Source organism: Sciurus carolinensis, chromosome X (genome assembly GCF_902686445.1).
Source record: "Sciurus carolinensis chromosome X, mSciCar1.2, whole genome shotgun sequence".
Classification (NCBI taxonomy): domain Eukaryota; kingdom Metazoa; phylum Chordata; class Mammalia; order Rodentia; family Sciuridae; genus Sciurus; species Sciurus carolinensis.
The window spans coordinates 31,097,448-31,120,528 of NC_062232.1; the positions used below are offsets into that span (position 1 = coordinate 31,097,448).

General features: G+C 39.2%; 1 protein-coding gene across 1 annotated transcript in view; it reads left to right on the forward strand.

Moving 5' to 3' along the window:
- Window positions 1–23,081, forward strand: part of LOC124972580 (cytochrome b-245 heavy chain) — a 42,530-nt gene that overhangs the window by 14,596 nt on the left and 4,853 nt on the right. Inside the window, exons 4-11 of the mRNA XM_047537071.1 lie at window positions 1,234–1,318; window positions 3,876–4,021; window positions 6,173–6,363; window positions 11,138–11,264; window positions 14,303–14,395; window positions 18,895–19,148; window positions 20,230–20,392; window positions 22,272–22,418. Of these exons, the coding sequence (XP_047393027.1) occupies window positions 1,234–1,318; window positions 3,876–4,021; window positions 6,173–6,363; window positions 11,138–11,264; window positions 14,303–14,395; window positions 18,895–19,148; window positions 20,230–20,392; window positions 22,272–22,418 (1,206 nt within the window). The remainder of the gene's footprint in view (window positions 1–1,233; window positions 1,319–3,875; window positions 4,022–6,172; window positions 6,364–11,137; window positions 11,265–14,302; window positions 14,396–18,894; window positions 19,149–20,229; window positions 20,393–22,271; window positions 22,419–23,081) is intronic.

The following is a 23,081-nucleotide window of genomic DNA, read 5'->3' on the forward strand; positions in this document are numbered from 1 at the left end:
CAGGTAGGACAAATAAACTAAATCATGGACCAGAATGCTATTTTTAATGTCAAGGTAACCATGTGAGGTATGAAATATTGGTATATTGATATAAATTCTATTATCAGATGGCTGAAGTTTAAATCTCATTTCTGCCACTTACTGGCTGTATGACCTAAGGCAAGGAAATCTCTCAACGCCTGTTTCCTCATCTGTTGTGTAGGCTAATACTGACATCTCCCTAACGAGACTTTTTTTCCATGTACTGAGGAACCCAGGGCACTTAACCACTGAGCCATATCCCCAACCCTTTTTTAATTTTTATTCTGAGACAGGATCTTGCTAAATTGCCAAGGTTGGACTCCAACTACTGATCCTCCTGCTTCAACCTCCCAGTCACTGGGATTACAGGTGTGCGCCACCATGACCAAATGTTCTTGTTATTTTTTGCTATTATTATTAGGTCAATGATGTTCCTTGTGATATCTCTGACCAACATGGGCAGGTGGACCCCTTTTTCTCCTCCCATACCGTGGATGTCCTAGAACCAGTGTTGTTTTTCAACTATTCATTTGCTGTAGAACTTTTGACTTGTCTGTGTCCTTACTAGACTGTCAGGTTTGTGAGGGCTGGCCCACTCTTTATTAACTTCTATATTCCCTGCTTATCATATAAACTAATTGGAATTGGAAACCATATGGTTTGAAATGTGTCATATCCAAATTAACATTTTTATACAATTAAGCAATGGATTCCAGGTGAGACTGTGTCACTGGTATAAGAATAGGAAACATATTAGTTAAGCCAGTCACATCAATTACTGGCTGCTTGATAGGGAAGATGATTATATCTCTCTGAGCCTTAGTTTCCTCATCTATCAAATGGATAGAAAGATATAGTTTATAGGGTGGTAGTTAAAATTAAATGAGATGATGCAGTTCAAATGTCTGGTGCATACAGAAACTTCTTCTTTTTCTTCTTTTTTTGTTTTTTGGTATCAAGGATTGAACCCAGGGGCACTTAACCACTGAGCTACATCCCCAGCCTTTTTTATTTTATTTATTTTTTATTTAGAGATAGGGTCTCACTACATTTATTAGGGCCTCACTAAGTTGCTGAGGCTAGTTTTGAACTTGTGATCCTCCTGCCTCAGCCTCCAGAGTCACTGGTATTACAAGCGTGTGTCACCACGCCTGTCCTACAAAGGCTTCTTGATAATAATTTCTATTCCACTCTTTTCTCCTTAATCCAAAGTGCTGCTCAACAAGAATCCGAAGACAATTGGACAGAAACCTCACCTTTCATAAAATGGTGGCTTGGATGATAGCACTTCACTCTGGTAAGTTTCTTAAGACATTCGAAATTGGGAAGAAAAATCAGAACCAGAGAGTTCCCTCTGTTCTTGGATACCTGCGTAAATGAGATCAGCCTTTACAGGTTGATTAGGCTGTGGTCAGATATGCTGTATGTTTTAATAAGTTCTGTTCAAAAGTATTCACCACTCTTTCTGGTATCCTGCTATTAGAATTTATTCCTTTAGGTTTAAAGCTTTTTCATCTTAGGATCTTCCTGTAAAATGAAAACATGCCATAGGAAAAGTTGATCCTGGTGTCTTCACCCTTTCTCAACATTTTTAGTTTCATAAAAGTTTGTTGCTGGGAGTGCTGGTGCATGCCTGTAATCATGGAGAATCAGGAGACTGAGGCAGGAGGATCACAGGTAGAAAACCAGCCTCAGCAATTTAGCAAGGCTGTAAGCAACTTGGTAAGACCATGTCTCAGAAAAAGGGGGGACCTGGGAATGTGGCTCAGAGTTTGAGCACCCTTGGGTTCAATTCCTGGTACCAAAAAAAGAAAAAGTCTGATAATCCACATATAACAGCTTTTATTCATCCTACAAAATTGCCTGGCTATACCTGTCAATTTTTTGTAGTAAATGTATGGGATCATCAGCTCATAAATTGAGAATCCCTTAAGAAAGCCCTTATCAGCTAAATATCTTCATTATTGTTATTTTATTACCATATGTATGCATATATTAGATATATGTATGTATATATATTATATGTTACTATAATTATTAGGGTGGTAGTGGTACAAGAAAGGATGTGTCTAGGATCCTTATGCAATCTCCATTAATTCATTTAATAAATAATTCATGTGCCAGACAATAGACATGCACAATATTGAACAAAACAGGCTTTTACTGTGCCCTTAAGTTTATCCCTAACCTGAGCAAAAGAGGCTTCGTTTACAAGCATTGGACGGGGTTCCTCTTCTCCTACCAGGTCATATGAGCTTTTTGAGTTACAGAAAATGAAATCATTCAAAAGAAATGCCTGCCAAAATCCTGTTACAAAGGTTAGGAATCAAATTGGTAGGAAAATTGGTTTTATTCAAAGCTAGCTTTGAGGACTTGGTGACCACAGGCAAGGTTTTGTAACAGTTTATGCTCCAGTTTCCTCATCTGTAAGAGAGGCTGGTATTAAGTGCCCCTACATCACCAAGTCAATGTAAGGATTAGATAATCGTAATGCACTTATAACAGTGTTTGGCATCTGGTAGATGCTGTGGATGTGACTATGAAATAAAAAATGCAATTAGTTTTTTCTTAAGAGGTTCATACTGGTGGCCATTGGTTTGTATCAATGCAATCACATTTGTCATCTCTCTCTAGATGTAATTACAGAGTCAGGTGAATGGGCCAGCCACTGGGCATACATTAGAGTTCTCTTGTTTGAGCACAGAGATTGAGGGCATATTAACTCCCTCAGAGACTGAGGCTATTTCGTAGTGTCATGGGGGAAGAGGTGTCTGGGAAGAAGCGTCTGAGCAGCTTCCAGAGAGAAAGGAGAACTCAACTCAAGACCAGTAGGATTCTTGGCATACATAATAGAAAAGAATTTTAGCACATGCCATTCAGAGGCATAGACAAGTTTATTTATGAAAATAGGTGCATATTCAAGGGAGAATGGGAGCCATCTCAAGAGGGAGATGCATTTGGGGGTTCACAGTTCTTCTTTCAAGGAAACTTGGAGTGGAGGGGTGGTATGGGAAGGTATGTAGCAATGATATCAGTCCAGTGATCTCAGGATGGGTTTTTGTGGTCTGATCAATCTCTATATCCTTCGGTTAATGTGGTCTTTGTTATCTGATCAGCAAACAGCTCAGGAAAGTGCCCTAAGTTATAGATTCCTTATATCATATATCTCTCTTTGCTTAACCTAATTATTGGGGAGTTGATTAGCAGTGCACAGGTAGATTTACAGATTTCTCAGGAATTTGGAAGTAACAGGCCAGGAAAAGAGACAGGCTTATTGAGTGACAGGCCTGAAAAAGTATGTGGAACTCTGAATTAAAATCCTATTTTCTTGTCCTTCCTTTATATCTCCTTTCTATATATTTCTCATTTCCTCTATCCTACCTCAGTAGACTCTCAGAAATTGATTGAACCTTTAGGAGTATGTAGCTCAACACCTTTATTTTACAAACGAGGAAATCAAGATCAGAGATGTTAGGTGATTTTCCCATAATCACAAAGCAGAAAGGAGCTCACCCCTGTTAATGGGCAGTTCTATTACCACCCTGGGGAAAGAGGCTAGGTTCTACTGCTTGCTTGTTGCTCCACAAATATTCAGGGTCAAATTGGCAGGAAAAAAGGTTTCATTCAAAGCCAGCTTTGAAGGAAGGAGCTTCCAACTTCATGGGGAATCTGTTACACCCCTAGAATAGCTTTGCCTTCCTGGATTAGGGAGATTCAGTTTTTGTTTATTAGCATCCTAGGCCACCCCTGTGTCTCTGTGACTTATCATAGAGTCAGAGGCTGTGGCCAGAAACCCAAATTATAATACATTTGTGTAAATGCCTCACCCTCTGCTTCTCTTCTCTGCTCTTTAGCAATCCATACCATTGCACATCTGTTCAACGTGGAGTGGTGTGTGAATGCCCGAGTCAACAATTCTGACCCTTATTCAGTAGCACTTTCTAAAATTGGGGACAAAGATGGTGAAAGTTATCTCAATTTCGCTCGAGAAAAAATCAAGGTAAGCCTCTTTTTCCCTGATTCATATGTCCCTAAGCTGTTAAAATAGGATTTCGCTGAGTGAAGAACTCAGCTGGGCTGGAACAATAACAACATCTCAAAATAAAAATAAGTAAATAAAAAGGGCTAGGGATGTAGCTCAGTGGTTAAGCATCCCTGGGCTCAATTCCTGGTACCAAACAAAAAACAAACCAATAACAAAAAAAAAAAAAAAAAAAGGATGGAGGACAAATCTGTCCTGTCTAGACTAATTTGAAGAATCCACTACAGATTACTATTCCCCCAGATTACTATTCCCTATCCCAGATATTGGTGTTCTACGAAGTTCTTTTGTGAATTAGGAACACCCTGGCCTAAGTGTTAGTGTCAGGCCAACCACCAGTTGACTTTTGACAGTGATCCTTTGTTCTTTTTTACCTGCAGTATCTGAGGGGTGGCCTGCGTCTACTGTTTTGCATTCCTTGGTACACTGAGAGTAGTTCAGCTATTTTCCTGGGCAGCCATGAGGGTATCCAGAGGCAAGGACTTCTCCCGTCCCAGCAGATGTTGAAGCTTATTAGAGAAGTTCCAAGTCATGTTCACATGTCCGATGGCTTGGGAAGATGGCTAAATCTCATTACTATGCATTAAATTTCAAACACGTTTCCTTCTGTTCAGAAACGATCACAAGAGAAGACCCTTAATTTTGCTCAAATTCATAGTCTTGAAGTGACATGAGAGAAAAACTTGCCTGATCTACTTAGGGACAGAATTAAACAGCACCAAACAAAACAAATTCTTTTCCTATGATATCTTGAATAATTTTTCTTTTCCTTGTTCATTGTTTGCCCAGAAATATATAAGGGTCACAAATGTACACACTAGTGAGCTAACAGTGCCACACTCTGCCCAGATCTCCTTGGGTCACCCGTAGGTGTAACTGTGCTTCCTCAGAATGCTTTCATTTCAATGACCTGAACTTCCTCCTACAAGAACTTCCCTGGGGCTACTGCCATCATGCCCCAAAGTTCAGAGATCTGGAAGGACCTGGAAGGTTGCCTCTCCCTGGGCAACCCTTAGCCAATAACTGATGAGAGCAGACCATGAAAGTCCAGCTTCTTCAGGATAAACTCCAAGGTGTAACTTCCTCCAGAGTTCCCCTGCAGGATTGGGCTGAAGTTTTCCCTGTGTAACTTGGTCTGAGATCATCTCCTTGCCTAGCTTTTTCCTTTATCTTGTCCTATTCCTTGTTCCCTTACCAGTTTCTCTTGAAGTCCATTCTTCATAATGAACTCTTTTTTTTTTTTTTTTTTGGTACTGGGGATTGAATGCAGTGGCACTTAACCACTGAGCCACATCCCCAGCCCTTTATATATTTTATTTAGAGACAGGGTCTGGCTGAGTTGCTTAGGGCCTCACTAATTTGCTGGAGCTGGTTTTTGAATTTAAGATCCTCCTGCCTCAGCCTCCCAGAGTCACTGGGATTACAGGTGTGCACCACTACGTCCAGCCATAATGAATTCTTGTTCATGAATTCTCATCTCAGGATCTACTTCTGGGGAACCTGGCCTAAGATGTTAGGCATTCCAAAAATGTATTTACAAATCTATAAGGACTGTGGCCCTTTCCAAATCAAAAGGAGAAAGAGCTTCAGAAATCTAGGTCATTTTTTAGTCAATTATTTCCTTTATTTTATATTCTCTTAAAACTAAGATGGGCACAGTGGCATCTGTAATCCCAGTGGCTCAGAACGCTGAGGCAGGAGGATCACAAGTTCAAAGCCAGCCTCAGCAAGGCCCTAAGCAACTTAGTGAGACCCTATCTCAAAATAAAAAATAAAGAGGACTGGGATGTTGCTTAATGGTTAAATGTCCCTGTGTTCAAGTCCTAGTACCAAAAAACAAACAAAAACTGTCTAATTATATCAATTCATATTTTCTATGATTCCTCAACTATGTAAGCTTCCTTTAAAATTTGGAGTTATCTACTCCATATCTCTATCTCTCTGTGAGGGGTGATTAGTATTATCCAAAGGGTGGAGGATGAAAATACCTATTGTCCAGTATACTGGACATTTTGTGAATGGGCAGTCTTGCATCTGGGAGCCTACAATAATATGTGTGTGTGTGTGTGTGTGTGTGTGTGTGTGTGTGTGTGTGTGTGTATTTTACAGAACCCTGCAGGAGGTCTGTATGTGGCTGTGACTCGCTTGGCAGGCATCACTGGAATTGTCATCACACTGTGTCTCATTTTAATTATCACCTCCTCCACCAAAACCATCCGGAGATCTTACTTTGAAGTGTTTTGGTACACACACCATCTCTTTGTGATCTTCTTCATTGGTCTTGCCATCCACGGAGCTGAGTAAGTTTTAATTCTGCTGCCAAGGACTTTATGCCCTTCAGTTTCTAGGTTAGTACCCTATTAGACACTGTGACTTCCTTGCTTATGTGTGGTCAGCCTGTCTGCTGAGGGAATGTGGGAGGACAGCCAGCAGGGGTTGGTCCAATAGAAACCAGTTGGCAACACTTTTAGTTTCTCTTTTTTTTAAAATTTTTTTTTAGATATTGATAGACCTTTATTTTATTCATTTATTTATATGTGGTGCTGAGAATTGAACCCAGTGTCTCACACATGCTAGGCAAGTGCTCTACCACTGAGCTAAAACCCCAGCTCCACTTCTAGTTTCTTACATACAACTAATTGCTACTTACAGTGCAGGTATTTACAGCAAGCTTGAAAAGTACACCAAAGTCTGAGTGTCTTTGCCAGTGAATAAAACATATTGAGCTGGATGTGGTGGCATATGCCTGTAATCCCAGAGACTCCGGAGGCTGAGGCAGGAGGATTGCAATTTCAAATCCAGCCTCAGCAACTTAGCAAGACTCTAAGTAACTTAGCTAAACCCTGTCTCAAAATAAAAAATAAAAAGAGCTGGGAGTGTGGCTCAGTGGTTAAGCATCCCTGGGTTCAATCCCTGGTACCAAAACAAAACCAAAACCAAAAAAGTAACAACAAAAACACACAAATAAACAAACAAAAACATATTGAGAGTGTTGGTAAGGTCTATAGCATTGTCTCCTGTGGCTCAATCATTAGTGAATTAGACAAGCCCCCAAGCTAGAGTGATTAACAATGAGTTAGTTGAAGGGGTTTGCTCTAGTTCAATGGGTTTTGGTTTAAGCCAACCATTATTTTTTGGTTGCCTACTGCATATGAGGACCTCTCTCAGGTACTGCAAGTAATAGTAGCCAGAAAAATCCGTGGGTCTCACCTTCTAACATTCTAATATAATAAAGGTAGCAGTTAACTTCTATTGAACACTTGTTCTCTAACAGGGTCTATGCTAATAATTTGACATAAAATGTTTCTTTTAATCCCCCAAATGTGTAGTTGCTCTCACTATCCCCGTTTCTGGGGAATAGTAATTGTAGATAAGGAACCTAAAGATCAAAATGGTAAAATATGTAGGTCAGCAAGAGTTAACAAATGGAATGGGCATCAAATGAAAAAACTTCTGTATAGTAAAGGAAACAATTAGGATTGTGAAGAAAGAAACTACAGAAATGGGAGAAAATCTTTGCTACCTACTCTCTGATAGGATTAACATTCAGAATATATAAAGAACTCAAAATACTTAAAACACACACAGACAAAAAAAACCAATTAATAAATGGGCAAATGAATTAGACACTTCTGTAAAGAAGAAATACAAATGACTAACAAATATATGAAAAAATGTTCAACATCATTAGCAATTAGGGAAATGCAAATCAAAACTACACTGAGATTTAATCTCATATCCATCAGAATGACAATCATCAAGAATACAAATAATCATAAATGCTGGAGAGGATGTGGAGATAAAGGAACACTTTTACACTGTTGGTGAGATTGTAAATTGGTACAACCATTAAGGAAATCAGTAGGAGGTTCCTCAAAAGACTGGGCATGGAACCACCATATGGCCCAGTTATACACTCTTTAGTATTTATCTGAAAAAATTGAAGTCATCATACTACAGTGATGCATGCATACCCACATTTATAGTAGCACAATTCACAATAGTCAAATTATGGAACCAGCCCAGGTGTCCATTGATGGATGAGTGGATAAAGAAAATGTGGTATATTTACAGAGTGGAGTTTTATTCAGCCATAAATAAGAATGAAATAATGTCATTTGCAGGAAAGTGGATGTAACTAGAGACCATTATATTAAACAAAATAAGCCAAACTCAAAAGGTCGAGGTTATATGTCTGCTCTCATATGTGGAAACTAGAGAAGAAAAAGGAAAACAAAGCACAATTCACAATAGTCAAATTATGGAACCAGCCCAGGTGTCCATTGATGGATGAGTGGATAAAGAAAATGTGGTATATATACAGAGTGGAGTTTTATTCAGCCATAAATAAGAATGAAATAATGTCATTTGCAGGAAAGTGGATGTAACTAGAGACCATTATATTAAACAAAATGAGCCAAACTCAAAAGGTCGAGGTTATATGTCTGCTCTCATATGTGGAAACTAGAGAAGAAAAAGGAAAACAAAGGTAGAGGGCAGGGATCTTATGAAAATCAAAGGGAGAGCAGTAGAGGAAAGGGGTCAGGGGGTGGGAAGTGGGGAGAGAGGTGAAGTACTGGGGAGTGATGTGGGCCAAATTATATTGTCATACTCTGTGTATGGATGAATGTGTAACAACAAATTCCATCATTTTTTTTATTTGGAGTTCATCAACTCAAGGTTTTTTTTGTTACATATTAAAAAATTATTTATCAAGGAGTACATTTTCAAAGCCTTTCTAGAAGTTGGACAGCTGAATCCAATTCCATTGTAATATTTTGAAGTTTTTCCCAAAAGTGTTTACATTCAAAATAACATTTTAACTACTTGCTGATTTCAACTCACATTTTAAACCTTTAACAATATTGTATTTTGTCCCGTGATTAACATTGTTCATTCACTAGTTGTGGAATAATGTACTAGTTATGTTGCACAGCCTTTCAGATTTCCTATGAGATTTCTTACAGTTGTGGCCTGAGGAGCTTCCATCCATAAGTCACACCTAAGAACATAGCTATCCTGCCTCAGCAGAACTTTGGAGTCACAACAGCCATCAGACCCATCTGATTTTTAGCCATAACAGATGAAGAATGCATTCCATAAATGGATCATGAAATTCAGGTGGCATTGAGCTGGAATGGCCATCCAGAGCCAGTCATATAAATACAGTGAATAGGGAGCTGCCTCTTTATTGGGAATTGAAATAACATTGAAGAATCCACTCCCTAATCATGACTGTGAAGCATTTCCTCATTTGATAATGCTATATTGGCTTAATATGTGTTATTCATTTCTTCAAGTTATGTTATGAAAAACTCCACTAAAATGCATATTCTTAGGGAGAGGTGTCCATAGGTTCTTAGTTCCTCTGGCATCTTTGGGTTATTCATAGACTTTATCTTGAAACGCTTACCTAAAGTGACTTACTCTTTGCTTCCATGCATTTAAAAAAAATTTTTAAATTTGTTCTACGAGTCCCATCATTTTGTACAACTAATATGCAGCAGTAAAAAAAATGTGGAAATAGGCCACCTTGGCTGGTAAATGGCCCAGAGTAGCAGTGGCTTAAAGGGGACTGTGATGAATGCCCTCATGGAGATACAGAGTTTGCTTGGGAGGAATCCTCTTTACTACCAGGGTTCCTTTTCTGCTATTTCATACCACCTGCACACCAAGGCGGGCCCAGGGAACTTCCCTGCTGGGCATAGGGTTCCAGGAAAGTAGGAGTAGGGGAAGTAGATACTTGAACAGTCTGCTCAGAGCCAAGTCAGTCTGGCTGTGGTAAAAACTTAAGTGTGAAAAGGGGAAGGGTGGGGAGAAGTACCCTTGAGCAACATCTGCATATATTCTTAACCCACTTCCTCACTCTGATCCCTGATAAACTCTTTCTAAGCACTGAGAAAACCATAGACAAAAAAAAATTTTTTTTTAAAAATCTCTCGACTCTCCTAAAGCAACTGAATATCTTTATTTATTTATTTATTTTGTTACTGGGGATTGAACCCAGGGGCCCCTCACCACTGGGCCAAGTCCCCAGTTCTTTTTATTTGTATTTTGAGACAGGGCCTCACTAAATAGTTTAGGCCCTCACTAAACTGCTTAAGGCTTCACTGAGAGGATGGAGCTGGTCTTAAACTTGCAGTCCTCCTACCTCAGCCTCCCGAGCTGCTGGGATAATAGGCATGTGCCACCTGCCCGGCAGTTAGATGATTTTTGAACCCACACATAAAGCACTTCTACTAAGTTTTAGGGCCACTATGTATGACTGTATGGGTTGTCCACTACGCAAGGGTGCCTGACCAAAGAGAGGAAGGGTAGCTGGCTAAATAAACCCTTTGCTGCAGGACAGCCCTCACAGAAGGGGAGTCTTTTCTAATATACATGAAGGCACTGTATACATGTAACCACCCTGTAGATTTGCAGTTTTTCGGTTTCTATTTGTTTGTAAATGAAAATAATCTCAAGGCAGAAGCACATATTCTCCTCTTAAGAAAACTATATTGATGATCCAAGATCTACCCTCTATGGTACATGGAAATATTCTTTCTGCCATTGCATTTTTTTTCTATTGCTCAGGATCACATATTTTGCTGTTGTGTGGTGGCACATGCCTTAATCCCAGAGACTTGGGAGGCTGAGGCAGAAGGGTTACAAGTTCAAGGCCAGCCGCAGCAACTTAATGAGGCCCTAAGCAACTTAGCAAGACCCTGTCTCAAGATAAAAAATAACAAGGGCTGGGGATGTGACTCAGTAGTAGAGCATGCCTATGTTCAATCCATAGTGTAAACAAAAGGAAAAATCTCATATTTTCTTTCTTCTGATCTATTTAGGGGGTGGGGTTATGATGAGATACAGCTTTTAAGTGAAAAGTACAGGACCCATGTTAGGTACTTCAAATATGCAGACTATCAGACTAGGGACATAGTTCATTGCCTAGCACAGGTGGGACCCTGGGTTCCATCCCCAGCCCTGAAAGAAATAACGAAAAGAGAAAAATTCAAAACCCAGAATTTAAAAACATACACATCTTGATTTCTTGCTACTAAATGGACTGGATGCATGTTTTTCTCCTAGACGGATTGTACGTGGACAGACTGCCAGGAGTTTGAATGACACTCAGCTACAATTATGTAAAGACAATTTCTCACAGTGGGGAAAAGCAGACTGCCCAGTCCCGGAGTTTGCCGGGAACCCTCCTATGGTATGTGCAATTCATTGTTGCTATCAGAGTTTTATCACTGGCAGTCTTCAAACTATGTTTAAGATGTGCGCAAATGTCATAGAGTTGTCTATTACAAATGTCACAGAACTTCTAGGATGCTGAATCTACTTTTCTCTACTCTATTTATTGGCCAGAATTCTTTCTTGAAAGAAATTCTTTGCATTAATCTATTATCAATGTCCTGATAGAAAACTTGGCAAAGCAGTGTTTTAAAATTGTTGTTTGGTGACATGTGCAAGGTGGGGCACCAGCAATTTAGAAGGCGAAGGCAGGAGAATCACCAAGTTCAAGATCCACCTCAGTATCTTAGTGAGGCCCTAAGCAACATAGCAAGACCCTGTCTCAAAATTAAAAAAAGGGCTGGGGATGTGGCTCAGTGGTAGAGCTCCTCTGGGTTTAATCTCCAGTACCGAAAACAAAACAACAACAGAAAAAGATTATGGGTTCAAAAAATTCCATCTCTTCTCTTTTGGATGTAAAGACCACAATAACATAGTTAGTGATTTTCACAGGGACTCTTAAGGATTCCATCCCAAGCTGAGTTGAGTAGCTCAGATAAATCACTTATAAGCAGCTAAGGGCATCTTCAGGTACCAGGAAATAAGACCTTCTATAAGACTTTCAGAACCGGGAAGAAAATTGATGATGTGGCACATTGGAATGTCTTTAGGGATCAGGAGGTCCAGTCTATCAGATCTGAAGGAGGCTGGAAAACCAGGTTCACACAAACACCCAAGGACACCATGTGATGGAACAGGAGTGTGATACTGGTGACTGAGGGCCAAAATACTTCCTTTAGCCTATAAGGAATTCTGAAGGGCTCCTTTTTGTGTTTTCTCAAAATCTCTGCTCCATAAAGTGAGAAGCAGGACTTGTAATTTTCATATCTTTCCCCTCATTGACAGACAGTATGCTTTATTGGTTCTTGTGCTAGTCATTTGTTATGGTTTGGATATGAGGTGTCCCCCAAATACTCCTTGTGTTAATGCAGGAATATTGAGGTGGAATGATTAGATGTTGAGAGCTGTAACCTCATCAGTCCATCCTACTTTGAATGGACTGACTGGGTGGTAATGTAGGTCAGGGGAGGGGACGTGACTGGAGGAGGTGGGTCACTGGTGTGTTTCGAATGGTGCCTCTCCCCTGTGGTCCATACCCCTTTCTCTGTCTCTCTGCTTCCTGGCCACCGCGAGGTGAGCAGCTTCCCTCTGCCATGCCCTTCTACCATGATGTTCTGCAGTAATGGACTTGGCTGACCACATACTAAACCTCTGGAACCATGAGCCCAAGCTTTCCCTTTTATGAGTTACTCTTGTTAGGCATTATGATCACAGTGACAAAAAACTGACTAAAACATCATTGCTATAAAACTGGACAAAAATCATCATTTTTTATATAAGGGATTCTGAATAAGATTATTATTTTTTTCTTATACACAGTATGACATAAAGGCATATGTCCCATCCCATTTTCTCCTTTTGTCCTACTCTCTTGGCATAGGAATACCCTTCCCCTAGATGCAGCATGCTGTGATGTCTTATCTTTGAGCATCTCTGTCCATCAATAAAAGCAACCAGACATGTCAGTGAACTGCCCACATGGCTTGCAAACATCAATTGAAAGGACAAAAAGGGAACCATATTGCCAGTCTTATGGGCTGCGGAAGGCATATTTCCTCGATGACAGCTAGGGTCAGAGTACTTCTATCTTAGCAGACATCTGCTTCAAAGGAGCTTCTGGTTTTCTGGGGTGATTAGAGGTAATACACAAACCTGTTTCCATTCAATGACACCCCATGGTGGCACCCAGGAAATAGATGGATGACTCAAGACTGTTTTAAATACCTGCTCCATGAAAATGAAGACTAGCAGCAGAACATTCCTGACCTCTGGTGCAAATATTGTCCAACTTTGGCTGGAGATGGGAACACACAACTGCTCTCACCTGGAACAAAGTGTCATAAGAAAATAATTTAATGAAAGATCATATGTGAAACTATGGGGGGGTGCATTCCTGATTTTTTTTTCCTCCTTGAAATCTGTTCTGGAAAGTCATATTTCATATGATATTGACTTCTAAGATTTTTTACTACTTTATTAAACTGGGAATCCAAGTGGTGGAGTCTCAGGGTAGATTCGTTTGGCCTAAATGTTTTTATGTAGTCAACAATACTGTGGAGTAATTCCAGTGTACTGAAACACTGCATATTGTGGCCAAAGAGTATCTAGAGAATTCTAAAAACCTTTGGGTTTGTTCCTATTCAGCAAGAGCATTGCACAGCTCCTAGAGTTTACCAGGATATTGAAGAAACAACTAAATGCTTGCATGAAACTTTTCATCTTGCAAAAGATTATTTTCAAGCTACATGGCTGAGAAAAAGCAATTGCAATGTTGTATTAAAAAATTATGTTGTTGAAATGCTATCCTTTAGAGAAATGTTAATTCTGAAACCAACCTTGCTTTACTGGAGGGTTATTGCAATTGCAATTGTGACACTGAGAGGGAAAGAGGAAATCTCATTCTTGTGGGTAGTTCCTCCTTGGAAAGTTTCATTCTGTAGATATAGCAGTTCTCCAATGTGGCTAAGGAGAATTTTTCTTTTTTTTGTACTGGGGATTGAACCCACCTGCGCTTTACCACTGAACCACATCCTCAGCCCTTTTTATTTTTTATTTTGAGACAGGGGCTTGCTAAGTTGCTTAGGGCCTCACTAAGTTGCTGAGACTGGCTTTGAATTTTTGATCTTACTGTCTCAGCTTCCTGAATAGTTGGGATTACAGACAGATTATAGGTGTGCACTACCATGCTTGGTGAGAATATTCATTTTTACATGTTCAACAGTTTATCAAAACTTCAGATATTTTTCATACATTCTGTGTAGGGATTTATTTATCCTGTGTCAAATGCAGCCAATCCTATGAAGATCAACCTGACTCGTAAAACTTTTTTCACTCTCTGAATCTTTTATTAGCTTTACCCCTTAACATATCACATTTTCATTTTTGCTCCGATTACAGACTTGGAAATGGATAGTGGGTCCCATGTTCCTGTATCTCTGTGAGCGGTTGGTCCGGTTTTGGCGATCTCAACAGAAGGTTGTCATCACCAAGGTATTGGTTGGCTTAGGAATTACTAGTAATCGGTGTCTAATTGTATCATGGATAATTCTACCCAAGTTCTTTATGTCTCTATGAGCTGTCTGATTAAACTTAAAGCAGAGAAGAGACCTATAGTTTATTTCAATGTACTTAGCTCGTTAATCAAATGGTTGGTTCTTTAACTGGAGAAACTAGAAGATGTCACTTTCTCTTTGTAAATGAAGCCGGGTGCTTTGTGTACATGAAAATCTCTCTTTTTTTCTCTCTCTCTTCCTCTTTTTCTCTCTTTTTCTCTCTCTCTCAGAAGGACGTAGAGGCATTATGTGGTTAGTTAAAAGTGGAGAAGGAAATGTGAGTCTTAAAATTTTCAGATGCCAAAAGATCTAAGGAACCAAGGGTAGGTCTAACTGAGGCTGAGATCATTTCTTAGGTCATTTCTGCCTCTTCTGTGCTTTATATATAATCATAGAATATCAGAGTCAAAGTGCCCAAAGTCTCAAGCAAGTTATTAATTAATAAGCTGCAGCTTAAATTTGCTTTCCTAACCCCAAGTGTAGAAGAATTTCCCCCACACTCTTCTATTTTTTTATTGTTTGTTCTATTTAGTTATACATGACAGCAGAATGCATTTTGAGTCATTGTACACATAGATGCAAAAATTCTTTTAAAAATTCTGGCAAATTGCATATAAAAACATATTAAAAGGATATTGCACCATGATCAAGTGGGGTTCATCTCAGGGATGCAAGGTTGGTTCAACATCCGGAAATCAATAAATGTAATTCACCACATCAACAGATTTAAAGTTAAGAATCATGATTATTTTAATAGATGCAGAAAAAGCATTTGATAAAATACAGCATCCCTTCATGCTCAAAACACTAGAAGAAATAGGGATAGTAGGAACATACCTCAACATTGTAAAGACTGTGCTAAGCCCATGGTCAACATCTTTCTAAATGGAGAAAAACTGAAAGCATTCCCTCTAAAACCTGGAACAAGGTAGGGATGCCCTCTTTCACCACTTCTATTCAACATCATCCTAGAAACTCTAGCCAGAGCAATCAGACAGAACAAAGAAATTAAAGGAATATGCATAGGAAAAGAAGAACTCAAACTATCACCATTTGCCAACAACATGATTCGACATTTAGAGGATCGAAAAAATTCCACTAGAAAACTTCTAGAACTAATAAATGAATTCAGCAAAGCAACAGGATATAAAATCAACACTCATAAATCTAATGCACTTCTATTCATAAGTGATGAATATTCTGTTTTTTACCCCATAGATAAACATTCACCTAACTAAATATAAATGGAAACTCCTTGTTACGGTTTCTGGAAACACCAGGCAAGACCATTCTTATCAAATAAAATTTAGTTCAATTCAACTCAACAAGTATTTACCAAAGGCCTGCTATGGGTCATTTTTGCAAAACATACAAGTTCCTTCTGTCCTCTGTCCTAACATTTTTCATTTGATGTTTGTGAAGGGTCATAGTAAAGCTAGTCCTGCTGGAACTGGAAGTCTTTAATATAGGAAGCCAAACAGTTCTCCTTTTATGCTATTTATATTGTATTATAAGAAAATGCTCATAGATCAGCAAAATAAGTGGCCACAAAATTCCCCTTATTGGACAAGAGATGAGTGAACCAGACAAATATGTCTCTTAAAGATACTTGTAAGGAAGTCTTGTTTTCCTGTAAAAAAAAAAATAGATATTCCTTTTCTTCTCAGACCAACAAATATAAAAAAACAAGGTGTTAACTCAGAATATTCCAGTGAGAATGTTGTCCACTAGTACATCTTATTTAGTTAAATCCTATTTGTGCCTGTGATGGCAAAATTGCGATATGGTAAAAATTTTTTTCACCACACAAAATGATGACATGGCAAACAATTGTCAACCTAATTTTCTGAATGTGAAATGATTCTTTCCAACTCTGTATTTCAAAGCAGAAGGGAAGTTGGATACAACCACATCATATAAGATGTATTTAAGTCACAAGCTTCGGAAATGTGTGACAACTCTTTGTTTGGCACTGGGGACAGGATCCAGGGCCTCACCATGCTAAGCACATGCTTTAACACATGCTACACCTCCAGACACATTTTTTTAGGGAGGGGAGAGTATTGGGGATTAAACCCAGGGGCACTCTACCACAGAACCACATTCCCAACCCTTTAAAAAAAACTATTAAAGTTCATTTTGAGAAAGGGTCTCACTAAGTTGCCCAGGTTGTCCTTGAACCTGTGATCCTCCTGCCTCAGCCTCCTGAGTTCCTGGGATTACAGGTGTGCACCACCATACCTGGGTCAACCAACAATTTTTATTAAAAGAATTTCCCACTCTCTTACAACTCTCTACTCATGAAAAGAGAAGCCCAGCAATATCAGTCAACATTAAAAACCCACTATTTTGTTTCCATTGATTTCATTTTCCTTTGATGGCCCTTGGGTTTGTCTTTAGTTATACATATGAAGTTCTTCTGGGCATCTTAGAAATCATGAAAGAAACGGTATATTACTTTTTTTATTCTTATTTTCTTTTTAATTGACACATAATTGCACAAATTTAGAAGGTACAATGTAGTGTTTTGATACATTATACTTTGTGTAATGATCAAATCAGTGTAATTAGAATATCCTTCACTTCAAACATTTATCATATCATTGTCATGAGAACATTCAAAATCCTCTCTTTTAGCTGGGCATGGTGGCACATGACTAAAGTCCCAGCCACTCAGGAGGCTGAGGCAGGAGGATCTCAAGTTTGAGACCAGACTGGGCAAATTAGCCAGGTCCTAAGCAACTTAGTGAGACTCTGTCTCAAAATAAAAAAGAAAAATGTCTGGGAGTGTGGTTCAGTGATAGAGTGTCACTGGGTTTAGTCCCTATTAGCGTGTGCGCGCGCGCGCACACACACACACACACACACACACAATAAATAAATAAATAAATAAATAAAAAGAAAGATGGTCTCTTTAGCAATTTGAAATAGACATTATTGTTACCCATGGCCACCTTACTGTTCAACAGAACATCAGAACTTATTGTTCCTTGTTTGTTTGTATGCAGTACTGGGGATTGATCCCAGGGGAGTTCTACCTGAGCTATATCTCCAGCACTTATTTTATCTTGAGATGGGGTCTTGCTAAACTGCTTAAACTGGCCTCAAACTTGCAATCCTCCTGCCTCAGCTTCACAAGTCACTGGGATTACAGGGTTGCACCACTGCACCTGGTCTTATTTCTACTATCTGTGATTTAGCACCTGTTAACCAACCTTTACCCCTCTCTCCCTCTCCACTACTTACTCCATCCTCTGGTATCCACCATTCTACTCTCAACTTGTACAAGATCAACTCTTTTAGATTTTGCATATTCATGAAATCATGTACTATTTGTCTTCCTGTGTTCAGCTTATTTCACTTAACATAATCTCCTCTAGGTTCATCCATGACAGGATTTTCTCCTTTTTATGGTCGAATAGGTTTCCATCATATATATGTACCATGTTTTCTTTATCCATTCACCTGTTGATGGACACTTAGGTTGATTCTGTATCTTGGCTATTGTAATTAGTGCTGCAATGAACATGGGAGCAATGAACATAGATAGGTCTTTGACAAAAAATAGTATATTGCTTTCTGCATAGCTCTTTATTGGGTTCTATTTTTAAAGTAGTTATCCACTTACTAGTTGATGGACATTTGGATTGTTTTAATTTTTGCTATTATGAATTAAACTGTTAGGAACATTTGGATATATGCAGAATGAAGATGGCGGTGAGTAGGTCAGCCCTAGCTTGGGGAGAGATGAATCATGTATTCTCCAAGTAGGGAGAAATGTATTACGTGGAATAGGACAGGTTCCAGGTGTGATTCAGGATAAGTACAGATGGTAGAGTTAACTTGGGATCTCCAGAAGGATTCTGTCCAGATCTCAAGGCCCTCTCTCATCCCCTGGGGAGATAGGAAGGCTGAGCAGGAAAATATCACATTCTTCCCCTATTTTTTGCACCTTCCTTGACTTCTGACAGAGAAAAACAACCAGAATAAGCTGATGACTTAGGTTGGATTCCCTGGTAAAGACTCTGAGACAGAGAATTGCAAGCAGAAATTTGATAGGGATGTGTTCTCAGGAACTGCACCCATAAAGAAAGTACAAAAGGTGAAACTGGGGAGAGGGAAATGATGACCCTGACCCACAACGTACTGGTAACTGTGGTCTCAGTTGATTCTACAAGGGGTGCTGGAGTTGAGATTGTCCCTTGAAGTTGTCCCAAATTTGGGAGAAAGGACTAGGTCTTTGTATCCCTTCAACAGTCCATCATTGGCTATGGACTACAGCTAAGGGCAATTCTGAGTGACCAGAGAACTTTCCACGTTGGGCCTGAAGTAGAGACCTGGATGGGACACCTTAGCTCAGCCTTTTATCCATATGAACACTGAAAGGGCAAATATTTGGGAAAAGTATCATTTCTAGAGACATGTTTTGTTCTATAGGTGGTCACTCATCCTTTCAAAACCATCGAGCTACAGATGAAAAAGAAGGGATTCAAGATGGAGGTGGGTCAGTACATTTTTGTCAAGTGTCCCAAGGTGTCCAAGCTGGAGTGGCACCCTTTCACACTGACCTCTGCCCCTGAGGAAGACTTCTTTAGCATCCATATTCGCATCGTTGGGGACTGGACAGAGGGACTATTCAATGCTTGTGGCTGTGATAAGCAGGAGTTTCAAGATGCCTGGAAACTACCTAAGTGAGTACAAGGCACATATTACAAAGCTATAGTTGTTCAGGAAAAATGACACTCAGTAGCTCCTCTTCCCCCATTTTTATTACACTATCTCCTGAGTCTCTGACTAAACACAGAGGTCCTAACAATATACAGAACTTTCTCTCTGTGTTCCCACTGAATGTGTGTGGTATGCTTATGCATATTTTTAATAAGTCTTTATGTGAAATTTAAAACATTTGGATCAAATATTAGAAATAAATACTTTCAAATTCCTTTAAGTATATAATGGTTAATACCAAGTTACATTAACTTTTCTAACAAACAGAACTGTAGTATATCAAAACGATATTTTGGGTATTTTTTGGTACTGGGGATTGAACCCTGGGATACTTTACCACTGAGGGACAACCCCAGCTCTTTTTATTTTTTATTTTGAGATAGGGTCTTGCTACATAGCCAAAGCTAGCCTCAAACTTGCAATTCTCTTACCTTAGCCTCCTGAGTTGCTGGGATTATAAGCATGAGCCACTGTGCCTGGCCAAAAATATTCTTAAATTATAATTGGCACCATTCATTTGAGGGTAAATGCCATATATTATTTGCTTTGCATTGTTCTCCCCACATGCCTAACACAGTGTCAGGCATCTAGTAGATGCTGCAGAAAAGTTTGTTGAATAACTCAATGAATACACAAATGAGAAGTGGGAATATTAAATCTATAGGATGTTATGATCTAGAAAATTCTTACATCAATGTGCCATGTAAGTAGTAATTTTAAGTGTAGAATGGTCTGGCAAGAGACAGAGATATGTGTGTGCATATATGTGTGTGTGTACAAAGAAGGAAAGGAGGATGGGAAAGTGAAACTATACCCTTGATGAGTTACCATATGTTTTCAATTAACTAAAATTCCTCTTCTTACTTTCCATCCCTATGTTGGCACTAAGTTGTTTACTTGTAAATCATTTCATGGAAGAAAGTGCCCCATAGATACATTGCACCAGTTTAAATTGCCATATTGCTAAGCTCCAGTAGTAATGAACACTTCATCTTACTGTGAAAAGCATCTTACTGTAACTACCTCCTCTTTGCTTCCATTCAGGATAGCTGTTGATGGACCCTTTGGTACGGCCAGTGAAGACGTGTTCAGCTACGAGGTGGTGATGTTAGTGGGAGCAGGGATTGGGGTCACACCCTTCGCATCCATTCTCAAGTCAGTCTGGTACAAATATTGCAATAATGCCACCAATCTGAGGCTCAAAAAGGTAAGTTCCTTTACTTTTTGGAGGGTCTGGAGTAGCCATTCATTGCCAAATGAAGTGTGAAAGCACCTTCAGGGCAAGGTTGGCAGGGAACATGGAAAGTAAAGAAAAACTTTTGGCGGTTCAGAGAGCCAGACTTAGCCTATTTGATAAGGTATACGTGCTTCTATATAAGCAGGCCTATTGGTAAAAATAATTTGAATACAGTATTTATATAGCATTACCAGAAGTTTACAAGAAAGAAACTTGGGAAAAAAATATTCACAGCCCTAACCATCCTCTTTCCCCTTCTCTTTCTCCTCCTCCTCCTTCTCCTTCTCCTCCTCCTCCTCCTTCTGCTGGGGATTGAACCCAGGGCCTGTGCGTGCTAGGCAAGTGTTCCACCACTGACCTATACCTCCATCCTCTTGTATATAATCTTTTTTTTGTCTTAAAAGAGTTTATTAAAAATCATTCCATTTATTCCCCACATTCGAGGATGAAAGTGGGATTAAGATTAATTGATTTACATCAATGCAAACCCTTTTTTATATTTTTATTTTTGGTGCCAAGGATTGAACCCAGGGGCGCTTCACCACTGAGCCACATCCCCAGCCCTTTTCTTATTTAATGACAGGATCTCAGTAAGTTGCTTAGGGCCTCCCTAAGTTGCTGAGGCTGACCTTGAATATGTGATCCTCCTTTCTCAGCCTCCCAGCTGCTGGGATTACAAGTGTGAACCACCATGCCCAATGAGGCAAACCTTTTTTTCATTTGTTTTTTAAAGAGTTTTATAGTTATACAGGATGCAAACCTTTTAAATAAGGTTTTAATAAAAGCAATAGTCAACATGGATGTACATCTTCTTTTCTAATATTCTTTTCACAGGCTTACATATTTTGGGGAGGTTGTAAATTTCAACTATGTACAATTTCATATCCTGGTTTTCAAAACAGAAAATGTTTTTCAGAGACATCACAAACTTCAAAATGATGACTTTTAATGATTACTTCATATTCCATTGGGAAGATGCAGACTAAGTTTTCTACCATTCTGGATTATAAATTGACATTGATTCAATTTTCTGGCCTTCAACACTTTTCTTCGGGGGGGGGGGAGCAGGAGATGTGAAACTTTTACTTTTTAATGGATATCTCCTCAGGATAAATTCCCAGGGGAGTGTTACATGTAAATTACCCAATGAAGGACATCCTCAATAAACACTGAATCATTCTAGTAACTGTAAAGATAAATTCTCATGGGTACAGTGAACCTACTTTGACTTTTTTTTAATGTTATGTAGTTATGTTTTTTTTTTTTGTTTCATTTCATTTTGGTTTTTATTCTCCCTTTTACCTCCTTTCTATGTGGAGGAGGTATGGGTAGAACTATTTATTTTTTCCTAAGAACTCATAAGTGTCTGGAAATAGCAGCCACTGCTAGTCTAGATTCCTCATGTCTTTCTGAGAGGGGGAATAAGGAATGTCAGGGCTTCTGGGAGAGAAGCAACCAGCCCAAGATGGAAAAGTAGGTGGGCCAGAGACTTGTTTTTTTCTTTGAACTATGTATTTCTGAGGCCAAGTTAGTTCTTTTTTTTTTTTTTTTTTTTTTTTTTTTACGGTGCTGGGGATTGAACCCAGGGCCCTGTGCTTGCAAGGCAAGCACTTTACCAACTGAGCTATCTCCCCAACCCCCAAGTTAGTTCTTTATTGCCCTGACAGTATGAAGTCCAGAGCAGACTGATGTGAATTAGCCTGTGAAATGTCCAGAGTCTTCTGAAAACCCATGTTGCTAGGCATTCTGAGCATCAGCAAAAAAGTTAGGGGAACGGTAGCAATGCATATGTTAATGCTGCTAGAGCCCATGCCAATACAATCTGCTCTGTGGTCCATCCCTCTTTCAGATCTACTTCTACTGGCTTTGCCGGGACACACATGCCTTTGAGTGGTTTGCAGACCTGCTGCAGCTGCTGGAGACCCAGATGCAGGAGAGGAACAATGCGGATTTTCTCAGCTACAACATCTACCTTACTGGCTGGGATGAGTCTCAGGTGAGGATGAAGATCCAGGTCTCAAGTCCTTCCTTTAGTGTCCAGGGCTTGCCCACTTTCCCTTGATTATTGATGTGTGTTGTCTATTGGTTTTTTTCCAAGAAAGGTCAATGGATTCAAGGGATCTAGCCTATTCACTTTCACTCAGCATTGCCACATGGTAGATTCTTGAGACTAGATTCAAAGCTAAGGAGTCTAAAAGGGGATAAGGTCATGAATTTGACATTATTAAAACAATATTCCCATCAGGGAGTCTAAAACCAAATGGATAAAATTTGCCAGAGGATAATGGGGAAAAAATGTGTGTGTGCCTTTCATTCATGTATTTATGCATATTTTATAATACTTAATATGTTTATAGTTATTAAGTATGTACAGTCAGCTCTCCTTATGCTTGGGTTCTACATCTGTGGATTCAACCAACCACTGATAATAAATATTTGGAAAAACTTGCATCTGTTTTGAACAGGTACAGGCTTTTTTTTTTTTTTGGTCATTGTTCCCTAAACAATACAGTGTAGCAACAGGTGCATAGCATTTAAATTGTCTTAGGTAATATTAGTAATCTAGAGATCACTTAAAGTATATGGGAGGATGTGCACAGATTTTTTTTTCCTTCCGGTACTGGAGATTGAACCCAGGAACATTCTACCATTGAGTTAC